Below are 22,017 nucleotides of genomic sequence, written 5' to 3' on the forward strand. Positions count from 1 at the left end.
CGTGAGTCCCTGTTGCTCACAGAGGAGGAGCCTGGCATTTGCAGCTCCACAGCCCAGCTGCCCTCCTCTACCTGCCCTCCACTCCCCTTCCCTCCCGTTACAAACCTGCTCCGCACTCTGTGCTTATCCACAACTCTGTGGGTCCCCATCATGTGGCTCTTTCTGCCCAGAAAGCTTTCTTCTGGGAATTTAAAACTTGCCACTGAGATCTGGGGGCAAGTTATAGCCATCATTGCGGCCACGAGCTCTAACATGGAAACCAGTGCCTGATCTTACGGCGGGCAGGCAATGAAATACACTCCTGCTGCTTGTGAAACTCCAGATAAATTCTTTTCGGGTCAAAAAGAAGGTGGAGGTAGAAAAGGAATCAAGCCCTCTCCCCCAAGTCAGCCCCACCCCCAGCACTGTCTAATGCTGTTGGGGAGTTCTCACCAGCCTTTGACAAAGAGCGTGCACCCTGGGCAGAGAACTGGGCGGGGAGAAGTCCAAGGTCACCAGGAACTGGGATGTCCAATTACATGTCAGTATCATAAACGTATCATGAAGCTGTTAGAGTAAACATCAAGATGACATAGCGACATGAAAAATATTCACGATGCAATATTAAGGGGAACTTGCAGGACACAAGATTGCATCCACATTGATTAAATGGACAGTGTGCCTGCTCCAGAGCCTGATGATAGATCCAAGAGGGAGAACAAATCACTTTTGGTTATTGGGGTAGTGGAACTGTGGGTGAATTTTTGTTCCTTTACATAGAGTGCTGTTAATTGTACTACACTGTTTTTTGTGTATTTAAGATGTTTTATGGGAAAACGTACTGGCTTAGACACTTAAGATGAATCTTTTGTCATATGTAAATTGTATTTTTAAAAGGTAAAGAAAATGCAAATATTTTTAAAATACTGGTCCAAAGTAAATTGGGATGAGGATAGTGTCTTTGTAGTTTCTCTACCTGCCTTTTCTTCCCTTCCACCTCACACTCAGCAAGACCCCTCGGGACAGCTCCTGTCCAGCCCATGATGTACAGTCACAGCTGTTGGGAATCCCACAATTAGCTCTTAAATTCACATAACCCTTCAGACAATTCCAGAAGGTCTTGCCTTCCCTGCTTTGTCCCGGATCCCCAAACAACAGCAGGTATTCGTCCAATGTTACCTTCCTCAAGAATTCTGCCCTTTGCTAAGGAACAAGTGAAGGTATCTGTGGTAACATGCTAGATAATAATGCGATACAGGGTTAGTATTGACCCCTCCCAGATCACAGTTTGCTTTTCAACCTGACGATTCTCCCTTCATAGGCTGCATTAAAGGAAGCATGTGTCCCAGACAATGGAGGTGATCGTTGGAGGAATGAATCTGGACTTTCCTAACACAAGGGACATTACTGAGCTGGGCACTTAGGCAGGGCTGGGAGGAAGGGCAGGAAAGCTACAAATCTGGGTGGGTGTTATTTCCAGCTAAATAATCTGAGCTATATTTGCTTTCTTTTAGGACCCACCCAGGCCCACACCTCGCCTGGAGAGAACACGGAAGAGCAACGATCGCCCGAGGTGAGGGGCTTTGTCCTGGTGGGAGAAGTGGGGGGGAGTGGGGTTCCTTTCTAGCAGGTAAATCCAATTCTTGATGCAAATTGGTAAGCCCCTCCCTGAAGCCTGGGGGGAACGGTCAGGCGGCCTGGCACAACAGAGATAGTACAACTCTATCTCCTGGAATTTGGGGCTCATCACCCATGCACACTAAGCTGGTGGTTCCTAGAAATGTCCAGAAAGAGTTATAAATGGGCTTGTTATCTCTGTGAACTTTGAAGCAGATGCTGTGAATTATCTGAAGGCATCTGGGTGAGGTCTTCCCAGAACATCCACAAGATAAGAGTTGAGCATAAATTCTTTATCTCTTACCGAAGTTAGTAATTCAAGAGAAATTAACCTGTGTCTTGTAACAGCGAGATGTGGTCAAGCACCTTATTCACTGCATGTTTTCCCCTGTTGGAATAGTTCCCTTTCTTCTCTTGCTTCTGGGGAGAAAACCTGATCTCCCTTCCCCAAGCCTTCCATGTGATTCACAGAAGCAGAGGATGCTCTGGGCTTGCATGGGGATCTGGGGAGGCCCGGATGGTCTTGAGGACCTGAGTACTGGTCACCCAGTCCCTCCTCTGCTCTCAGCAGCGAGGAGTCCTCTGGCTTAGGACACACCAGTCTTGGCGGGGGGGGGGGGGTACTTGAGAGTTCCCATTTTCCAGTTTACCGTTTCCAGCAGCAAATAAACATAATGCCTCCTATATCTGCTTTTGTGTAGATAATCAAATTAAAAGAGAGAAAGTAGATAATATAAAAAACATGATAGCAAAGAATGGATTTTTTAACTTTTTAGTCTATATATACTGGGTCTCTTAATTTTTTTTTTTTTATTGTGGTCAAATACACATAACATAAAATTTACCATTTTTACCATTTCTGAGTGTACAATTCAATGGCATTAAGACAATCACATTGCTGGGCAACCATCACCACTCTCTGTCTCCAGATCTTTCTCATCATCCCAAGAATTGATTTTTATTCTTTTTTTTTTTTTCCTTTCCTCCCTGCCCCCCACCTCCCCCCAACTGTTCTGAGGCATCCTTACCTGCCACTTGCTAAGATCATTGTCAGTAGACACACGTCCCCTTTTACTAGGTGAACAGGGTATGGAGTTAGATGAACATGACTACGGATAATCATAGTTGCTTCTAGATTTTGAGCCTAGAGGAGACAAGTACGTGGTCAAAGTACACCGAGGTTTCAGGACCTGCCATACTTCTTTATAAGGCAATTGATGTTTCTGATGTTTGGTTTCAGTTGCAGACACTGAAGAATTTTCCATTCCCATGCAACTCAGAGAAGTCAGGATCCAGCGTGCCTCCTAAGTCAGGTATGTGGCCCCGAGCCATGAGCTTGGAAGCCTGGCAGTTTCTCCCTGGAGTGGCCAACAGAGGCTCCGACCCTACTCCTCTTGCATCTTTTGGCCATTCAGGCCTCTTTTCCAGCCCCCATCCTTCACGCCTCCTCCTCTCCCCTCAGCCGTTTCTGTAGAGGGCCACCAGAGATCAAACCAACATGGCCACACAGGTGAGGGTGACCACCGGGAGCTCACCTCTGGGGGTGCAGAGGGTGCCACAGGAGCTGTGGGTTGGAGCTTGGTCATTCGCCTGCCCTCCTGGATGTAAGCGGTAGTAGCTCCCGTAGACATTTTTCTCCTATAATGGCCTAGATTTGTCTAACACCTGGATGGTATGAGTGTTGCTCTGGAGCTGGCTGGCTTCTCTGGCTTTATCCTATTAAATGGCTGCATTACAGACTGTGTTTAATGGCTTTGCTTATGTTTGCACTGCCCTAACTTACTAGAGTTTCCAGTTAAGCATGCTATTCTTACTCTTCCATTATATAAGGAGTGTAGCTAGAAAAAGAAATCAATATACCTCTTAGGAAACGGTTTCTTTAGGAGGTTTACTTTTAATGGCCCTGTAACATGATCAGGAGGTCAGTGGTTTCTAGGGAGACTTAATCCTAAAAATGCTGGTGGCCCAGGTGGGTCACGGAGGCTTCCTGGTGTACCATTTGCATATAGCTTGCGTCTGACATTTATGTGTGTTCACAGACTTTGAGCGATGTTCTCTGACACTCAAGCTAACATTATCCCTTTTGTACCCAGGTGGTTTGCGTTTTAACTTGATACCCTTTACGTATTAATGGGAGCCCAGAAATGTAGAGCCAAGGGATAGAGGGAAGCAAGAGATAGAAAGAAGGCCGGGCAGGAGGGAAAAGGAGGGCCATGAGCGACTTTCCATGGGACACCTGTGGCTTGCAGAGAAGAGTGAGCCTCTTTCCAGAGGGGTTCCTATGGGTCCCAGTGACCTCCTGGTCTTCAGCATTCCACCTCAGGCTGGCGGATGTGGGTCTGCCCCTCCCATTTGGCATCTTTGGCTAAGACCTTGGGGAAGGTAGATCTGACCTTCTTAAATGGGTTCTTGTCTTTGCAGTCCACTCTGTGAGACCTTCTGATATTAAATTTGTGGCAGCCATGGGCAATGTGGAAACTGTGAGTATTTCAAGGAGACAGAGGTGAGAGTCAGGGTTTGGGACTGGAAGCCTCAGGCTGAACTCCTGGTAGCCAGGCAGGATGTTTTGTTTTGGGAGAGAAGAACATTCTCTGACTTGGGGACATTGTAAAACCTAGAGGGTCTGTGTCCTTTTTGTTTTTCTTTCTTAATATCAAATGAATGCCTCCTTTTACATTAATATGTGGAAACTTTCAAAGGTTCTCATTAATAAATTAAACCAATTGATAAATTAAGTCAAAGATCACACAGAATTTTAGAAATCATTTCTTAAGCTTTATTTATGAGATAAAGAAAAAAATGTCCTTACCTGCTTGGTAAATTTTTAAAAAATCTACCCAGCTTTGCTAATAGATTTTAAGTGGCCTATTTTATATGGTCGGGTAAAGGAGAAAGAAAGCAAGGAGAGAGGTGGAAAGAATGAGGAGAGAGGGAAAAGCAGAAAGAGAGGGTCTGGAGAGAAGGGGGTTGGAGAGCAGCGCAGAATGTCAACATGATTCTGTAGTCAGTGCTGGCTTCCTGCAGCCCCACCTGGCCTGGTCGCAGGGAGGGTCCCCAGCCCCGCCGCCCCCAGGGCCAGCAGCCCCCGCTGAACAGAGTCCCCATCAGGCCAGTGTTCTCCGCTCTGCCTCAGAGCCCCGCGGCTGCACCCCTGCACTGGAACTGAGACATCCCCCACCACCATCCCCTTCAGTGTCTTCCTCCCTCCTCCACCTACTGAGGCTCCTTCCCAGTGGCCCTCCCCTGTCCCTGCTGCAGGCTGTCCTCCCTGCAACCTCCGCCCCTTCCCCCGGACCCCCGCCAGCCCCCTCGGCTACCTCACTGCCAGCCCCAGCCCCCTCCCCAGGCACTGTGCCAGCCCTCCAGAAAGAACCAGCCTTGACATTAGCAAACAGACCAGGGCCAGGGGAACCTGGCAGCAGGGCCTCCTGCCCTCGACCTCCTTCTCGGTGCTGGGTGTGACTGTAACAGTGTGTTGATGGGGGTGAAGGGGGAGGTCTAGCAGGAGAGATGTGGAAGGGGAGGTAAAGGAGAAAAGAGGCTTCATGTCACGGAGAGCACCTGTGTCATATCCCCCTCCCTGCCCGGGGACGTGGGTGACCCCAGCTGGAGGACTGGAACACTCTCCCATCTGGGTCGGGAAGTTCACTGGAGGGAGCGCACCGCGGCAGGCTTCTAAAGTTCCAGCCATCTAGCGTTGGTGACTCGTGATGTCCCTTCTTTGGTGGCAGCTCCACAGGAGTTCTCTCGCTCATGAATTATGCAGACCCCAGAGCTCCTGCCTGTCACTCAGCTCCCCTTTTCTCCTCCTGTGAGCTGGCCTGGCACCCCATCCCTGATCGTTACCCTCACACAACGGGCACCCCAGCCTCCAGGGTAAAACCTGAGAGCGCAGTTCCAAGGAGGCAGCCTTCCTATGTGCCCAGAGCCTGTGGTGGTGAATTTAGCCTGGTTTATCAGGTCCGGGAAAAATCCTGGAAAGCAGTGAATTTAGAAAGAAAAGAGTTCAGGGACACCTGGGTGGCTCAGTCGTTAAGCGTCTGCCTTCGGCTCAGGTCATGATCCCAGGGTCCTGGGATCGAGTTCCGCATCGGGCTCCCTGCTCCTTGGGAGCCTGCTTCTCCCTCTGCCTCTCTCTCTCTCTCTGTCTCTCATGAATAAATAAATAAAATCTTTAAAAAAAAAAAAAAAAAGAAAGAAAGAAAGAAAAGAGTTCATAATGCTGGTACTTTTTTTTTCTTTCGAGTTCCTGGAGCTTTCTGTCACCAAGGCACAATCTTTCTTACCTGTGCCTGTAGCCCGTGTTTATTGAATTGCTCTGGACAAGCTTTTCCTCACCGAACGTTAAAGATCAGATTTGCAAATGTTTGTAAAAATGATTTGCAAGCTAACATACGTGATGCATGTTCACTATAAGAAAAAAATCAAATAAAACACAGGTACATAGAATAAAAAATTGCGGGTTTCATTTGATCACCTATTCTGCCCCAATACACACACACACACACACACACACACACTACATACAGTGAGAGAGAGAGTAACCAAAATAGGGTTATACTGCAACATACTATCTGTGATTTGTTTTTTACTTTGCTTTGTTTGCCTACCTAAGAGTTCTAGACATTTTCCATGCCAGGGAAGTTACAATCCACTGTCTCAATTTCCTTGAAGACAGGGTTTGTGTCTTAATTAGGTTTGCATCTCTAGCACCATCATGCATTTAGCCAAGGAAGAATATGGCTGCCGCAGGCAAGATGGAGACATAGGAGTTTGCTGGGTTTGTCCCAGCCTTCCCTTTCTGGAACTCCTCACTGAGCTCTTCGCCGGCCCCACCCCCACCTTGTTTCTCTTGTTCTCTCCCTTTCCTTCCCCTCACCAGCCCCAACAAGCTTGTTCTAGGCAAGAGTTCTGCTATCATTCAGATCCCCTTTGGTTGGGCACAGGCTGTCCACTTTGCCTCAGCCCAGGAGCCGCCTTCCCTCCAGACTTCACCTGCCTGCCATCCTGGTTTCTGATTCCTGACTAGCACTGTCGTGGGATTTTTGTTTAACTTGCTGCCTTTCCCTGGGAAATTTTGCCTTTCAAACTCCTTACTGAGGAGTAAAAGTCTCCATCCCACTCAGAGGGAGGTTGCGGTCAGCCTGCCCTCCCAAGAAGGCTCCGGAGGGGTGACCCAGTTTTATAGACTGGTTGTCATTTGAGCTGGGTGGTTAAGGACAGACAGGCTCTTTAAAGAGAAGTAGCAGCAGACTGGGTGTAGGCAGTGTGGGTACAACTGTCACCTGTCACCACCACACCTGGAGACACTGTCTTTGAGGAATTCTGAGAGAGAAAATTTGTGTCAGGACCTGTGAAAATACTACTCCTGACAATAGCTAATACATACCGAGTACTTTCTATATACACTGGGCACAATTCCTAAGTTCCCTGGGACCCTGCAGAGGACACAACTCCCCGGTGCCTCCCAGGGTCCCGCCTCAGTCCTCCAGCCAGGGAGCCTCTTTGGCAGACTGTGTCCTGTGTTGTCCAGCATTTTACCAAGAGGAAAATCAGAAACTTACTTTGTCCATTCAAAAAATATTTAGCCAACAAATATTGACCGAATACTTAGGATGTGTCAGGCGCCGTCCTAGGTAGAAGGAATACAGTCCAGAACAAAATGGGCACAAACTCCTGCCCTCGTGGCACTTACACTTTTGAGTCTGGGGAGACCGGCAATAAACAAAATTTCAGATGAGAACAGTCACACAATAAAACAATCCCTTGTGTGTCTAAGGAGAGGTTAACTGTCTGCATAGACGCATTTAAATCTATGTTCTCCTGTCCCTGTCTCCGGTTCTGAAGAAAACATTCACACCTTCGGGTGCTCTGAGTTCTGACCCACAAGCTGCCAAGGAAGCTTGACATTTGTGAGCAGACTCGCCTTTCTCTGGACCCGTGGGCTCCCTTTTGCTGGTGGGAGGGGGTGTCTGACTGGCAGCTGGAGTCTCCCAAGGACAGGCTCTGCTGCCTTCCTTGGCTGGGTTGTTCATGCCTCCTATCTTTTCCAGCCTCCAGACTCAGGGACCGTCGACCTGGAGAAGCAAAAATGGTAACTACCCTGGAACCACAGAGCCCTCAAGCTGAGAGGAGCCTTGCATAGGTCTCAGCTCTTGGCTTCACTGATGGGGAAACCCAAGGGTTGGGGGGCGGAAATGGTTTGCTCCAGGTGCCCTTGGGAGTAGGTGGCTGAACAAGGACAAGAACAAAACCTCCTGCCTCCCAGTCCAACACTCCTGTGCCCACAGAGCCCCCTGGGTCTTCGGGGTGACTAGGGAAGAAACGTGGGAAGGGCTGAGTACTTCGTTCTTGCTTCCTACCGTCTCCTTGCTCTGCTCTGTGGGGAAGCAGGCATGGTTGGACCAGGGTCTGTCTCCTTCTACTCTGGGGGCTGCATCCCTTTCCAGCTTTGGACCAGACTAGAGGAGGGTCCAACAAAGCCGTTCACCCCATTTTGGTGGCTCCATAGCCATCTGCAGTGTGTCTCTAGCTCCAGGAAGGATAAATCCAGAACCAGAGCAACGCTGAGCCGCAGCTTGTTATGAACGAGACCACAGCAGTTGAGGGAAAATGTTGACAAATGCAGTCTGATGCTTGCGTGTTTGCTTCTACCTGCAGGACTGACCGAGGGCCACAGCAGACGTGCATAGAAGTGGTGACAGGTGAGTCCTATGTCTTCACGGCCAGATTCCAGACTGTCCCTATCCCTCCCAACACAGCAACATTTCGGTTAGTGAAGAGAGTGTACCCTAGTGGCCACTTCCTCATGGAGCCTGAGGAGAGTAGGGAGGCATTCTGAGAGCACAGATAAGGAGCCAGGGTATGGCAAGTCACATGCTCTAAAAGGTGGGGGATGTGAGAACTGTGTCTGAGGGTCTCTGAGCAAAGAGAAGCCAGGAGGCATTAGGTTAAGGGACCCAGCGGAGACATGAGGGGCAGCAGAGTCCTGAAGCTCCTTCTCCCCCAGGACCGCAGGGCTGGACTGCTAGCACTTCCTCGAGGGAAAGGGTCCACCATTCTCACTCCCTTCTCCCCACACCAAGAAGATCCAGGTCTCATTTTCAGCCCATTTCATTTTGCAGTAACTCCCTTACTTGTAAAATAAATATGTCAATTGGGTTCGGGACAATGAAAAGAAGAAAATAAAAATTAACTGCAATCCCACTACCCAGAGATGGTCATTGTTAACATGTTGGCCTTTTTACATCTGCATGTGCTTATGAATATGCAATCTGTGGCCTGGCTGTTTTCATTTACTCTCTGAGGTCCCTTACAACTGTATTAAGTCATTCGGAAGCCCCTGAGTCCCTCATGCCAGCTTAATTAGCCTCGCGGGATGTTAGTTGCCTATGCTTACTGCTCACAAGTCAAGAACAAGGAAACCACCTTTCACTTCCTAATTAGAGCAGAAAACCTCTGGAGCTGACACCCCAGCGGGTACAATGACAAGGAAGGAAGGTAGTGCCCTGTCAATCCAGCCAGCGAATTCCTCCAAGGGCCTGGGGATTATTAGGTTCTTGGCAGAGGACAGGGATGACTAAGATACGGCCCGTCCTTTCAGCCCTCATCATCCAGCAGGGAAGGTTGGGGCCTGGTGTCCAGCCCTCCAGGGTCCGATTGACAGGTGAGGGGATACTGGGGGCCCAAATGGCTGGAGGATCCCCTTGCAGAAGGTCAAAGCATTCCAAAAGAGGAGGCTCCCACTGACTCAGTGACTGTCACAGCTCTGCCTCAGTTTGGCCCTATTGACCTTTAAATAGTAGGGAAAAAAATGTAGTGGTGGATTTGGGGGGTTTGGGAAGATGGGATATAGTTTAGCCTCTGAAGCATAAATACAGCTGCTGCTTTGCCTGATTTCTCAACTTGTCACTACTGTTTGGTCCCTTACCCACGTGGTAACAAGTCCCGACTGCCCTTCGTTCGACAGAGTGACCAGGAGTCCCACTGGCCAGTGCTGCCGCAGAAGGCAGGGCGGTGAGAGCAGATTTTGCACCTGACTGTCCCCAAAGGCAGAACTCACGTGTAGCTGCTGGTACATCCAGCCTACCTACTGCATAGGGAAAGTGGGGAGGAGTGGAGACCCGGGAGCTCAGGTGGGTGGCCGAGCCAGCAGAGGGGAAACGGGTCTGCCGAGCAGAAGGAGCTCCAGGGACATCCAGGCCAGTGCAGTGGTATGTTGGGCTTGGCCCCAACTTCATCTGGCTTAGCCCACCTGTCCTTCAATCCCAAAACCTCCGAGCTCTTCAAATCTAGTCATGCCCTCGCCCACCATGGCCATTTTGCAGATGCGAAAACTGAGTCTTGGGGAGGTACACAGACTTTCCCAAAGTTACACGATCAGTATGTGGCAGAGTCCCTTTGAACGCAGGTGCCCGCAGCCTGTGCTTTTTGTTCTGACCCCACTGGAAACCAAGAGAGAGGTAGCAAGGACAGATGAGGTTCACAGCAGGCCTAAAACAAAATGACAGGAAGATTTACGTGAAAAGCTCCACGGTCACGTCTGATCACAAAGGAGTAATACAGTGCAAGTACTTCTACTTTGGAAAGCTCTTTCAAAGACCTAGCACCAGGTATCATGTTTTGTCATTTGCTCTCACAGACTCTCCTGCAGTGAAGGAGGGAAAGTGTCTTCCATCCCCAGCCACCCACTCGCACGCACACTCACACGCAGGTGCACACACTGTCCCTGTCGTCTGCAGCTGGCCTCCGAACTTCCTGTTTTCTCCCCACATGTGGGAAGGGGCTCCTCCTTCAAGTTGTCAGGACTCAGAAAAGGAAGCTCATTAGTTGGGGTTGAGGACCAAGCCCGAGTCACATGTGACCTAGGTGGCCACCCAGGCGGACAAAGCCAAGAGGCTGGTCTCCTGACTTCCTGCCACCCAGTACTAGCTGCGTGCTCCCACAAAGCCCCAGGCGCTTCTGCATGGGGACAACGGGAGAGGGGGACCCGAGTGGGGGGAGGCATCTCCCTCACTGACACTCTCCAGGCTCTGCCCTCTCCTCTCTCGGGAGCAAGACACAACTTAACTGCTCCTGACAGCACTATTTTTAGCGGTCCTCTGGCTGTCAGCTCTGGGACGTATGTTCCCTGGAGATTTCCCGCCCTGCTGTCACTCTCAAGAGGAGGAAGGGGGGCTGGGAGGCAGCCTCCCCAGGTCCCTGTCCCAGCACACTTTCCCTAATGAGTCGATGGCACACGACAGTGAAAAGTTTGATGTTTAAAAGCCCTGGTTCAAATCCCAGCAGCTTCAGTTTACTGTGAGACCTTGAGTAGCTTGCTCCGCTTCTCCCAGACTCAGTTTCCCCTTCACGCATGTAGGGTACTCAGCACTGGCTTGGCCTAGCACTTGACAGATGCTGGCTTTTAGCTCCGTTCACTTCCAGCGGCCCACTCAGGCTGACCTCATAGTCGATGGTGGTTGTGAAGGGTGTGAAGGGCGCAACCACCCTTGCGGCTCAGCCCATGGGCGTCAGCCTTCATGGATCCCCTCCAGCTGGCAGGACCACAGCCTCAAAGCAGCTCTCTCTTTAGTCCTTTCAGATGTCATCAGATATTTCAACCCCTCTGTTCTGAGGCCCCTGTGTGTTCCTGGGAAGAGAGTGGTACCCCACCCTGGTGTTGAGTAAGTCCCACTTCTGGCTTTCTCTGTTGACCTGGGCGGGGTGCGGGGTGGGGTGTGGGCAAAGTCAAAGAGGCTTCGAAAGAAAGGTCTGTATTAGATCAAAGTCAAAATGCGTCTCCTGCATGGATTTCAGTCTGCCTGATGGGCCTCGTTTTAAGAATCAGGTCCGTGTCTGCCCTGCAGAAGCCAGGGGCGAAGCAGCGTGGCCTCAGGCTCTGAGACCGGCACCTGTGCTGGGGCCAGGGGCAAGCTCCTGGCCCTCAGCAAAGTTCAAGCCAACTGGTTTTTCTCTCTGCCCCCTCCCTCTGTGCAGAGACTGGCAGGCGCAGGCAGAAGAACTGGTGAGGAGCATGAAGGAGGACCAGGTGAGGACCCGTCTCACCGAGGTTGGGGCTCCCCGTGTCTGCTCGAGGCGATCAGGCCAAACGCACTGAGGCGGGGGGGTGAATGGCCCCTGTTGCCACCGTGCCCTGAACCCAGCAAGCATCGCGGCCAGGACCCTCCAAAGATGCCCTTCCCCTGGCGAGTCTTTGGAGTCCATTAAAACACAGGGCCACTCCTTACGTTCACAGCATAGTGCTGCCCAACGTCAGCAGTAAAAAATGACTTCACACTTAGGGAGAGAGTTGAGAGCTTGGGTTCCAGGGGGAGACGGTTTGAGTACGAATCCTGAATTCTCGGCCTTTTAGCTGTGTGTTGTTGGGTAAGGCACTTAACCGCTCCAAGCCTCAGTTCCCCCATTTATGAAATGGGCGTAATAAAAGAGCCTGCAACACAGGCTTAGGGAGGATTCAATGGGTGTGTCAGATGTGCCTGGCACAGAAGCATTGCTCATTGAAAGCCTGTAGTTGTAAATGTCATTGGGGTGATGATTGCTGTTATTACCATATTCGTTTTCGTTCTTAGGTGGAAGTGATATAACATACAGGCTGAGGTCTTGGTACCTGTTCTCCTACCAGTTCAGATACTCTTTACTGGGTAATTCATATGAGTTTGCAATAAGCATCCTCTGATCTTTTGTGCCCTCCTTATGGACAAATACCAAATCGAGGCAAATCTTGCTTCCCAGCTGGCTGTCCCCAGGCCCTGAGTCTAGACCCCTGGAACCAGGGGACGATGCTGTCTCAGCCAGCTGTGCATTTCATTAGAGAATTCGGGGATTAAAGCCAGCTCACTCCAGGTTCTACAGGAACAGTGACAGGTGCAGTATTGGGAGAATTCCAGAATTTCTGGAATAGTCATAACCTTCTGGAGAATGGCTAGGAGATCCTGAACCCAATCCCGTAATTTTACAGATGAAGAGACTGAAGTCCCCAGAAGTCTGGGACCTGCCCAAGTCCACACAGCTAGTTAGAGCTAACATCTAAAGTGCCTGAGCCACAGTCCAGGGTTCCTCGAGTGTATCATGTTGCCTCTTAAAAAACAAAATGAAGGTTTATTTTTTGTTCTGCAATTCGTACATGTTCATTAGAGAAAAATCAGAGAACACAGATAAACAAAAGGAATATTAAAATCATCCTTCAACCTGATACCCAGAGATCATTACTGTTAACAACTTGGTATATATTCCCTTCCATGTTTTTTCTAAGCACAGATATCTGTATGTGTTTTATTAAACAGGCATGTTACTAGATGTAGATACTTTTTATAACCTGCTTTTCTCCGTGTACTATTTCCCATGACAATGATTACATTTTCCAACATCCTCTTAACGGCTACATCTTCCGAGTGTCCCACAATCTACACAGCACTCCCCTATTTTAGACATTTATGTTGTTTCCAATTTTTCACATTTATAAACAAGTCTTCATCATTGCAACTAAATCTCTCATGTATCCTTGTTTCCTTAAAATACATGTTGGGAAATGGAATTATTAGATCAAGGGGTATGCCCTTAAAAAATAGCTTTTGATACATTTTGCCAAATTGTCTTCTAGGGCAGTTATACAGCATTAGATTCCTATCATGTACTTCTTTTGAAAAAAAATCATAAATACGATTTTATTGGTGTGGGTCATAAGATCGAACAACTTGGAAAGTTCTTTTGATGCCAGGTCTCACCACTCTCTCTTTTTATGCTCTTGCCCTTTTTTTTTCCCCCAGCAACTTGATTTTCAAAATGACTGGAAGCTCATCAATGTGTTTTTCCGTAACTCAAGCCGGGATCACCTCTGTCCCTCCACCCAACAGGTAAACCGCAGGCTGGGAGGCAGAGGGTTGTTGGTGTGGGGATGAGGGCAGTGGGAACGACCCTAAGCCCACCTGGTCTACACCTGTCAGGCTGGGCCTGGTGGTAGCTGTTTCAGAACTTGGGCAAACAGATAATTAATGGGTGTCAATATCTAAGGGCTCGAGGAGCCATATACAGAAGGAATGTTTTTAACGTACCATCCTTCATATCAGGAAAAGGAAATTGAGGTGTAGAGAGGCTGAGTCAATGTTTATTCTGTGACTAAGGAAAATCAGCTTCCTAGTTAAAAATCATTTGTCTCTTGTGGCTCTGATTGTATTTAAGTGCTGAATTTGGGAAATAAAGCAGGATATGTGTGCTCTTATCACCTGTTGGCCCATGGCCTCTCGTGGTAAGGGGAAGTTAGTGTTTATGTAGGTAAACTGTAACTTCCGGGCTCTTTGGCATTCCTGGGAATGGGACATGAAACGTGTGGCTGTGCTTTCTATTAATGTAGGTGACTATCTATGATTTGAGTCTTTATTGGAGATTAGTCCCAGTTAAGATCAATTGAAAGTCTAAGGAGTGGTTTACATACCCAGGCTATGGTGACCTAAATGGCTCACAGACTCTTCTTCAGGAGCTGAACCTTAGGCACGTAAGCCCCTGGTGACAGACCAATTACCTGCCCACTCTTCGCTCAGCCACCTCCCAGGGCTGCCACCAGACCATGACACAGGCATGGATGGGGTTTCTTGAGGTGCTGTCCTCTTTCCTGTGGCCCCTCTCCCACAACACGTGCTCTTGCCTTCCTTCAAATGCCCTACGCTCCCACTGACTCCTAGCCCACCATCAACCCTCCCCTTCCATTACTGATGTTGGGCCCTGGGAGAATGCTGATGGAGGCCCACCTTCCCTGACCAGCTTTTGTGGAACAGTATTCCTGCAGATCTCCTGGGTTTGTAGCACATAGATCTTGAAGCCTAATTTTTCTACTTTACTCCCCGTTTTCTCCAGCACCAAGTGAAATTTCCATGCACACCAACGTTTATTCATGAATTTATGCATTCATGCATTGAAGTGCTCAAACGAGCATCTAGGCATTGCTGCATTCCCCTGCATATCCACTCATCCATCCATCCATCCATCCAGCCAGCCAGCCATCCAGCCAGCCATCCATAAGTTACCCAGTCATGCACAGATCCATCCTCTCTTCTTACCTGCAGGCATGTGCTATTGTATGTGTAATGAGTTTGTTTATGTTAGCATTTGTTTGATTTTTTAAAAATGTTTGAATGCATTCATTGATGCTTACACTCATTCATGATTCCTTAAAGATAAATACACATTACTTCCATTCAAGCATTCCTATGTGGATTCTTGTGTTCTTTCATGTACGTATGCCTTTAAGCATTCTTGCCTACACAGCGCATTTCTGTGTGTACATATCCATTACGCACTATTCAATTTTATTTTTAGTTGGACAAACAATACACAAATGCTTTTGCCTTTAAACTAAAACATCAAAGTCAAAGATAAACTATTGTTTTGCCACCACCCCGACTAAGGAGTTTCTACAGCAGGGCTTGCCATCAGGGTCAAACCACACAGGGATCCCCCGGGGTCCCTAGGGAAGACGGATGCCCTGAATGTGGTAAAGATGGGCAGCAAGGACCTTTCTAGGCAGAGTTCCCAAGACGCCTCAGAAGGGAAAGTGTGATGCTGAATGTCATGCTCAGGGAGAGACTCACTTAGACTGCAGGAAACAGACAAAAGACTATTTCTGGCTATGGCAACAGAGCAGGCTGAACCGGCCTTGAGAGGACACCTTTGCTCAAAGCAGGGAGGCGGGAGTAGGAGCTGCCCTTCAGGGCTCTTCCAGCTCCAGTTATGGACAGCTGTCTCCAGAGTCCCTGCCTGTGTCCCCCCAGGAGACAGAAAGGGAACTCAGCCTCCCATGTCATCCTGTCTGAGCCAAGTCGCCTCAGGGGACAGCGGGTTTGCAGGCTGCTTAGGAGTTTGCCTTGTTGTAAAATTTATTAGTTTCTTTTTTTTTACCCTGAAAAGGTAAACCAGGGTGATTTTTGAGGTCCTCTCCTTTGTTTATTTATTTTCATGACCAACAAAGAATTGGGTGGGTAGGAGGTGTCTTGAAATCCTCAGTAACAGGAGCTGGCTCAGATTCTTTCCCTGAGCCCTTTCCCCTGGGCCCATGTCACAGGGGGAGGTCTGAAAAAAGAGTGCCATGTAGAAGTTTTGAGACCCATCTGGGTCCTTAAATCCAGGGGTTAATTGTCTTCCTTCTTTGGGCCTGATTTTCTTCAGATAAAATTGATTCCATCAGCCTTTGGGAGTAGTCTGGTGTCCCCTCCCTCCTTGTGAGCTTTAGAATGGCCCTGACCTTGGTTTGCCCTTCCCTGCCATGGAACTTCCCATTTGGGAGAGTCTGGTTTTTCCTGGTGAGTGATGGGTTGGGGAAGTCAGATAATGGACAAAAATCTGGGACCAGACTTAGTCCCAAAGGCTAATGGAATCACTTTGCTCTGAAGAAAATCAGGTCCAAAGGGGAGGGGAACCCAATTACTCCTGGACTTAAGGACTCAGATAGGGGCTGGAGAGAGAAAGGGACAGGCCGGCAGGAACCTGCGCATCCTTAGACCCAAGCGCCCATCCCCACCTGCGCTCAGCACGTTTCTCCTCTCCCAGCAGAGGCACGCGGCGGGAGGCCTGGACGTGCTAGCTGGGGCTCTGGACTACCTGCACCAGGAGGTGAGACTTGCAGCTCCCCAGTGCCCGGGGACCACAGGCCCTGAGCTGCCCTTCCCTGCTTACATCTTGGGCAGCGAGACGGAAGCTGCCCTTCCAAGGGTTGATGGGGCAGATGCCAGTTTATTCTCAAGTGGCCCTCCACTGAGATGAGGAAAATGGACTCAGGAGGGAAACCTAGACGCAAGGGAGAAGGACATTTCTGAGTGAGGCTTCTGGGGAGGAAGAAGGGATAGAGCACTGTTCCTCCCTAGGGTCTCAGTGACCCTCCTCTTCCCTGAAGCCTCTAAGTCTGCGGCAGGGACAGCCCCAGGGCCTTCCCTTTCTAAAGTGACCTTTATGAGCACTGCAGTTCTGAGAACCCAGGGGAGCTCTCACCCCCACCCTTTGCTCCCCAGGGAGGCAGCTTTTCCGAAAGGCCCACTGCCCCTGAGGACTTGCTCCCCCTGTTGACACTGGGGTGGGGAGATGCCCTGTCCCCGTGACAGATGGTAAATGGCAGGGCTGGCTGTGCTGGCCGCTTTGGACAGACCCCAACCAAACACCTCCCAAAGGAGGTTTTTAACCAAGGAGAGGCCCGCCATGTTCAACCAGATGCCAAAAAGGCTCAAACCCAGGGTTCCAGAGAAGCCCCTGGGCAGCCGTGGTGACCTCGCAAATGCTCATCTTTTCCCTTGTCCCCTCCTAGGTCCCCAAAGCATTTGTGAACCTGGTGGATCTCTCTGAGACTCTGATGGTCTCTCCCTGGGACCAAGGGACTCAGCTCAGGTAAAAAGGGAAAGTGAAATGAAACTGTTCATTGACCGCCGTGTGTCAAGCACAGTGTGGGGCACTCCACATGCTTCAGTCCTGGGAGGGAGACCCTACCCTTTATTCTCCCCGATGTGTGCCTCCTTCCTTCTCCAGAACCTCTAAGACTTCCAACTTCTCCTTCCACACTCCTTAAGCAACTCCCAGGGTCCCCCCCAGCACCCTACTTCCCCCATGGGCAGCCTGAATGGCCAACATGGCACCCACACTCTCATTTCTGGCTTGTTTTAACCGGCAGCCCCACGGCAGAGCCCTGCAGGGACTCAGGGGAGACCTCGAAGCTTTCCAAGGTGGTGACACAGTGGTCCTATCAGGTGAGGCCACTCTGGGAGGCTGGCTGTTGGCCCCCAGGGGCAGGTGGTTCTGGAGGAGAGCAGGGATGGTAGGAACAAGGAGGGAGGGAGCAAGCTCCTTAATGTCGGACTTCTTCCACTGAACTCAGGATGAGAGTCAGGGACCAAAGAGAGCCCCTCTGCATTCTCTTCCCAGCGATGCGCTGGTATTCCTTTAGTGAAGTGGGGACTAAACACTGGTTGCGGGGGGAGGGCGGTCGTGGTACCTAAAGTCAAAGATCAAGAAGAACTTCGCAGGTTCATTCTGAAATGCTTTTGGTTGCCATCACCACCTGCACCATGCATCCGTGGCTGGTGAGCTGGTTTTGCCCAGGCTGGGCTTCCTTCCTAGACCACAGCCCCAGGGCAAGTCAGGATTCCAGAAGATGAGCCATTCTGGTTTAGAGAAGGGATCCAAGGGAGCGTGGATGGCTCAGTGGACACCATCATCCCTGTCAGCAAACAGCTCAAAGCACAAGTTCCTCCTGACCTGTGTTACCGTGATGGTTTTTATTTAAGAAGCAAGTCCCACATGAAGCTGTATATGGCTCTTCTCACTTTGGACATGACCTTTTCGGAGTGGCTAACAGCTCCTCCCTTTACAGAACCCAGCCCTTGAGGAGAGCACGGGGCTCTAGCATGTGCCGGGCTGGCGTGTACTTCTTGAGCTTCCAGAGAATATATTTCAGGTCCATCTCACGTATCGCCTGATGCTGGGGCTTCAGAGGAAAATGAAAACCTGATTTAGTTCATCAAAGGGCCCTGATGTGCTAGATAAGGGGGAGCTTCCAAATAACAAATTTAACTCTGAACAGCGCAGATGGGTGATCCTGACCTTGGGGCCGCTCAGAGCTCCCTGGTTGGGGGATGGGGCAGGCTGGGTCTTGCTCGTGCTCTGGGTGCCCACCTCTCTGCTCCCTTCTTCAGGAGAGCTGGGACCGTCTCCTGGCCTCCAGCAAGTACAACGAACAGGAGTCCTTTGCGGTGGTTTTCCAGCCTGCCTTCTACGAGACCCCACCTTTGGTGAGTGAGGGCTGCCGTGAGGAGCCTGAACCAAACCTCCCCCCTCCCGCCCTCACCTCCACAGAAGCCCCAGCCTGGCTGGGCTTCCCCAAGCCTAGTATATACAGTGTTGGGGGAGAAGGGCTGTGGTATTCTCTTATACTTTCTTGATAGTTTCCCCCTCGGGCTTGGGGAGCCCCATGAGGTAGGTTCTTAGAAGCAGAGCTGCCCAAAGGTAGAGCATGGACTCGATCCAGGCAGGTCCTGGCTCTGGAACGGGCCAGCTGTGTGACTTTGGGCAAGTTATTTGCACTCTCTGTGCCTTGGTTCCTCATCTGTGAAGTCAGGGCTGTTACTTTCTCTCCCTCTAGGCTGATTGTCAGGATTGCGTTGAGTAAATAAATATGTGTATGGAACTCAGAGCAATACTGGTGCTTAGGAGGCCTCAGTCTCTCCTAGCTCTTGTGACTATTCAGGATAGAATCTCCAGGGCAGCCCACATGACCCCCATCCGCACGCTCTACATCCATTCCTGGGAGGGAGGGTACTTGGAGTTGCCCCCACCCACCCCCCAGGTCACTGGACGAATGCCTCTTGACTCACTGGGGCTGCCCAGACCATGAGCACTATGGTGGGTTCACGCATGCTCCATAAGTTCTCACTGAGGCTTTAGCACTGTGCATCTGGGATGCTCCCTCCCTCCAGGATCCTGGAGCCTGCCTGTTGGAGTCATGGTGTCCCCTCTAGGACCTCAGTGATATTCTGATAGTGGTTTAAAAGGAAGAGGAGGAAAATTAGTCCCCATCCTCCCCACCCCCACTCAGACCACACCTGATTCACTTCCCCGTCACCTGCTCCTTCTGTTTAGCTCAGTATGTACAGCCTTAAGATAACAAAGAGCAGCCAGACATTTGACCTCCCCCTTCAGGCCCCCACCTTTGAGCCCTGGCCCCAGACAGGGTCCTGTAAGTACCCACCATTATTGGTGGGGATGGGACTGAGAGAGAGTCTGGACAGGTCAGGGCCACCCCGTCTCTGCCAGGGAGAGCTTCACAGTGCGCATCAGGTCACCTCATCCTTAAGGGTGCACAGGGGTTCTTATCTGGTTCTCTTTCAGGGGGTGCAACCACTCCAGGATCCCAGCACACTCGCCTTGAATCTCTGGAACACCATGGTGAGTGGCTTGGGGCCCCAGGGGCCCGCTGTGCCTGCTGGGGGGTTGGCACACAGGAAGAGAGGAAGGACCTCCACCGCCACACCCACTGTGCCCACTGGTCTGATGGAGGGGCTGCAGGATGCCTGCAGGGCCCCAGGATGATGATTCTGGGCCACCAGGGACCCTTCCCATACCCAGTGACAGCCCAGCTCTGACCTCCTGGGGAGTTCACCTTATCCCAGGTCTGGGCCACCACAGTCCTATTCTTCCCAGAGGCAGGGTGTCTCCTCCGAGTCTATGCAGGTGACATCACTTGGAGTGGGGCACTGGGGATCAGGTTCACATAGCAGTTCTACCATCATGTGGCTCAAAGGCCCGGGGTGGTGCCCGTGTTGAGCACGGACTTTGAATGATAAAGACCTGGGTTGAAGTCCTAATTCCACTCCTCATTAGCTGTGTGAATGTAGGGTCTCAGCATCCCTTCTGCAAATTCCTGATCATAACCCCTGACCCAACACAGGTCATGTGTGTGGCTTACTCCTGGCCCTCAGTGAGTCCTCACCACATGTGGGCTCTTCTTACTGTACCTATGACAGGCTTTCTCCAGACTACGGAGGGCCCCCAGGGCCAGCTGGGATCAGTCTGTGGATAGGATAGAACATCAAAACTGAACATTTCCAGGGCACCGGACAGAGACCTGATTTTGCCATTTTTTCCCCCATCCAAGTTGCCCTATTTTTAGAATTCCAGTGATGGAAATTTGGTTTTCTTCCTCCTTGGTTCGAGAAATTTCTCCCATCTCCTCAGTAGACGTGCTGTGCTGAGACCCTTGAGCCACTGCATTCAGCACACATTAGCCAGCCCCAAGGAGAGCAGGCAGGGTCCCTGGATGGCCCACGGCAGTGGGTTCACACCATCCCTTGGAGAAGACAGTGATTTGTTTTTTGATTTCTTTGAACAAGGACCCTTTAGTGGGTCTGACCCGTCGGTAGGATATTTCTCCAGAAACCCACTCTGCTGCTTGGACGGGCAGAGAAAAGGAATGTGACCCTTCCTGAGGGGCTGCCCTCCCTCCACCCTCTCTCCGGGGGAGAAGGGCTGATTCCAGCTCAGCCAAACCTCTTTCCTCCTCCTTCTATGTCATCTTTCTCCCAAGCAACAGAAGGGCACCTACAACGTGCCCTGCCCAATGCTGGGTCCGAGGAAGATAACAGAAGACATGCCAAATGACCTCCACCCTCGCTGAACCCAGGGTGTGGCTGGAAGGATCAGGCAACCCAGAAGAACAAGAGTAAACTTGAACTCAGCCAGCAGGGATGTGCAAGACTGTGCACCCAAAAATGATATGGGCGGGAGATCAGGAGAGCCCCATGGGGATGGGATTCCAATTGGCTTTGTAGGATGTATTGGACGAGGTCAGCATGGGCATTCCCAGGCAAGAGGACTTTTGGGAGCAAAGGGATTGGAGAAAAGAAGGGGCTAATGCATTAACAAGAGTTAGTATGAGGGTGGTCTGCTGAGAGAGGAAACGTGGGGATCAGGAGGCCCTGAGAATGAATGAAGACCCTCTAATGCCAGAAAGAGCAGATCCAGGGAAAAGGCTCTTCTCCCTCCTCTCTCTCTCTCCCCTTCTCTCCCCCCACCTCTCTCCGCCTCCTTCTCCCCCTCTACCCCTTCATCTTGCTGTTGATCATCATTGGTGGCCAAGCAGCAGTGATAATGAACTGCCGTGAATGAGCCCGAGCACTGGCCTTCACATTCACACAGGCACATGGCACCCCGGTGCCCTCTAACCCACTTGAGGGTGACGACGAGGATGAGCCTGAGCAGGCCCACAGATGGGAACAGAAAGTTTCACACTCAAGGCCAGAGGACTAGGACATAGAGTAGGTGTCACAAGGGCTCAGAGGAGGAGGGGGCAACTTTCCTGGGTGGGCAGTTACCCCCACGGTCTCCAGAACGGTCCAACCAAGCACCAGTCTCCCAGTTCTCGAGGTCCCTGCCACCAGGCCAGTGGGGACAGAGGGGCTTCCCTAGGTGTGTCTGTCCCCTGGCTTCCTCAGGGGTGAAATGTAGAACGTCCATGGCTCCCAGAGTGGGCACAGCTGCTAGAACGCATGGGCCACTTCTGCAGGCATGGACCATAAGAAAGGGTGAGGGCGAAGGGTACTGGATAAAGAGCCAGAAAGCCTGAGTTCTGGTTCCAGCCGTGTTTGGGGTTGTTTCTTGGGGTGAGCCGTGTGGTCTTTCTGGGCCTCCATTTTCTCTACTTGCCAAAGGGGTGTGATGACCCTCAGGGAGCCTCGGAGGGCTGCGGCAAAATACACGAGTGGTTCCCCCTTGGGTTCACTCCTGTGTCTTCCTAGGGACACGAGGAGGGCAGGAGTGTCTCTGCCTCTACCTCCTTGAGTCTCTGCTGTGTTGGACTTAGCTGAGACCACAGAGATGAAAGCGAGGTATGTCCATTCAAGTCCACATTCACAGACACAGAGGGCCCTGAACGAGGACCACCCTCCTCCG

At 50.7% G+C, this 22,017-nt stretch overlaps 1 protein-coding gene across 1 annotated transcript in view; it reads left to right on the plus strand.

Moving 5' to 3' along the window:
* PLB1 (phospholipase B1) overlaps positions 1 to 22,017 on the plus strand; it is a 121,815-nt gene that overhangs the window by 20,749 nt on the left and 79,049 nt on the right. The window contains exons 2-15 of the mRNA XM_044919004.1: positions 1,494 to 1,552; positions 2,843 to 2,909; positions 4,018 to 4,076; positions 7,650 to 7,690; positions 8,257 to 8,300; positions 11,171 to 11,261; positions 11,575 to 11,626; positions 13,365 to 13,451; positions 16,138 to 16,200; positions 16,886 to 16,965; positions 17,246 to 17,321; positions 18,267 to 18,362; positions 19,390 to 19,398; positions 19,459 to 19,515. Coding sequence (XP_044774939.1) covers positions 1,494 to 1,552; positions 2,843 to 2,909; positions 4,018 to 4,076; positions 7,650 to 7,690; positions 8,257 to 8,300; positions 11,171 to 11,261; positions 11,575 to 11,626; positions 13,365 to 13,451; positions 16,138 to 16,200; positions 16,886 to 16,965; positions 17,246 to 17,321; positions 18,267 to 18,362; positions 19,390 to 19,398; positions 19,459 to 19,515 — 881 coding nt within the window. The remainder of the gene's footprint in view (positions 1 to 1,493; positions 1,553 to 2,842; positions 2,910 to 4,017; positions 4,077 to 7,649; positions 7,691 to 8,256; positions 8,301 to 11,170; positions 11,262 to 11,574; positions 11,627 to 13,364; positions 13,452 to 16,137; positions 16,201 to 16,885; positions 16,966 to 17,245; positions 17,322 to 18,266; positions 18,363 to 19,389; positions 19,399 to 19,458; positions 19,516 to 22,017) is intronic.

Source organism: Neomonachus schauinslandi, chromosome 10 (assembly GCF_002201575.2).
Source record: "Neomonachus schauinslandi chromosome 10, ASM220157v2, whole genome shotgun sequence".
Classification (NCBI taxonomy): Eukaryota; Metazoa; Chordata; class Mammalia; order Carnivora; family Phocidae; genus Neomonachus; species Neomonachus schauinslandi.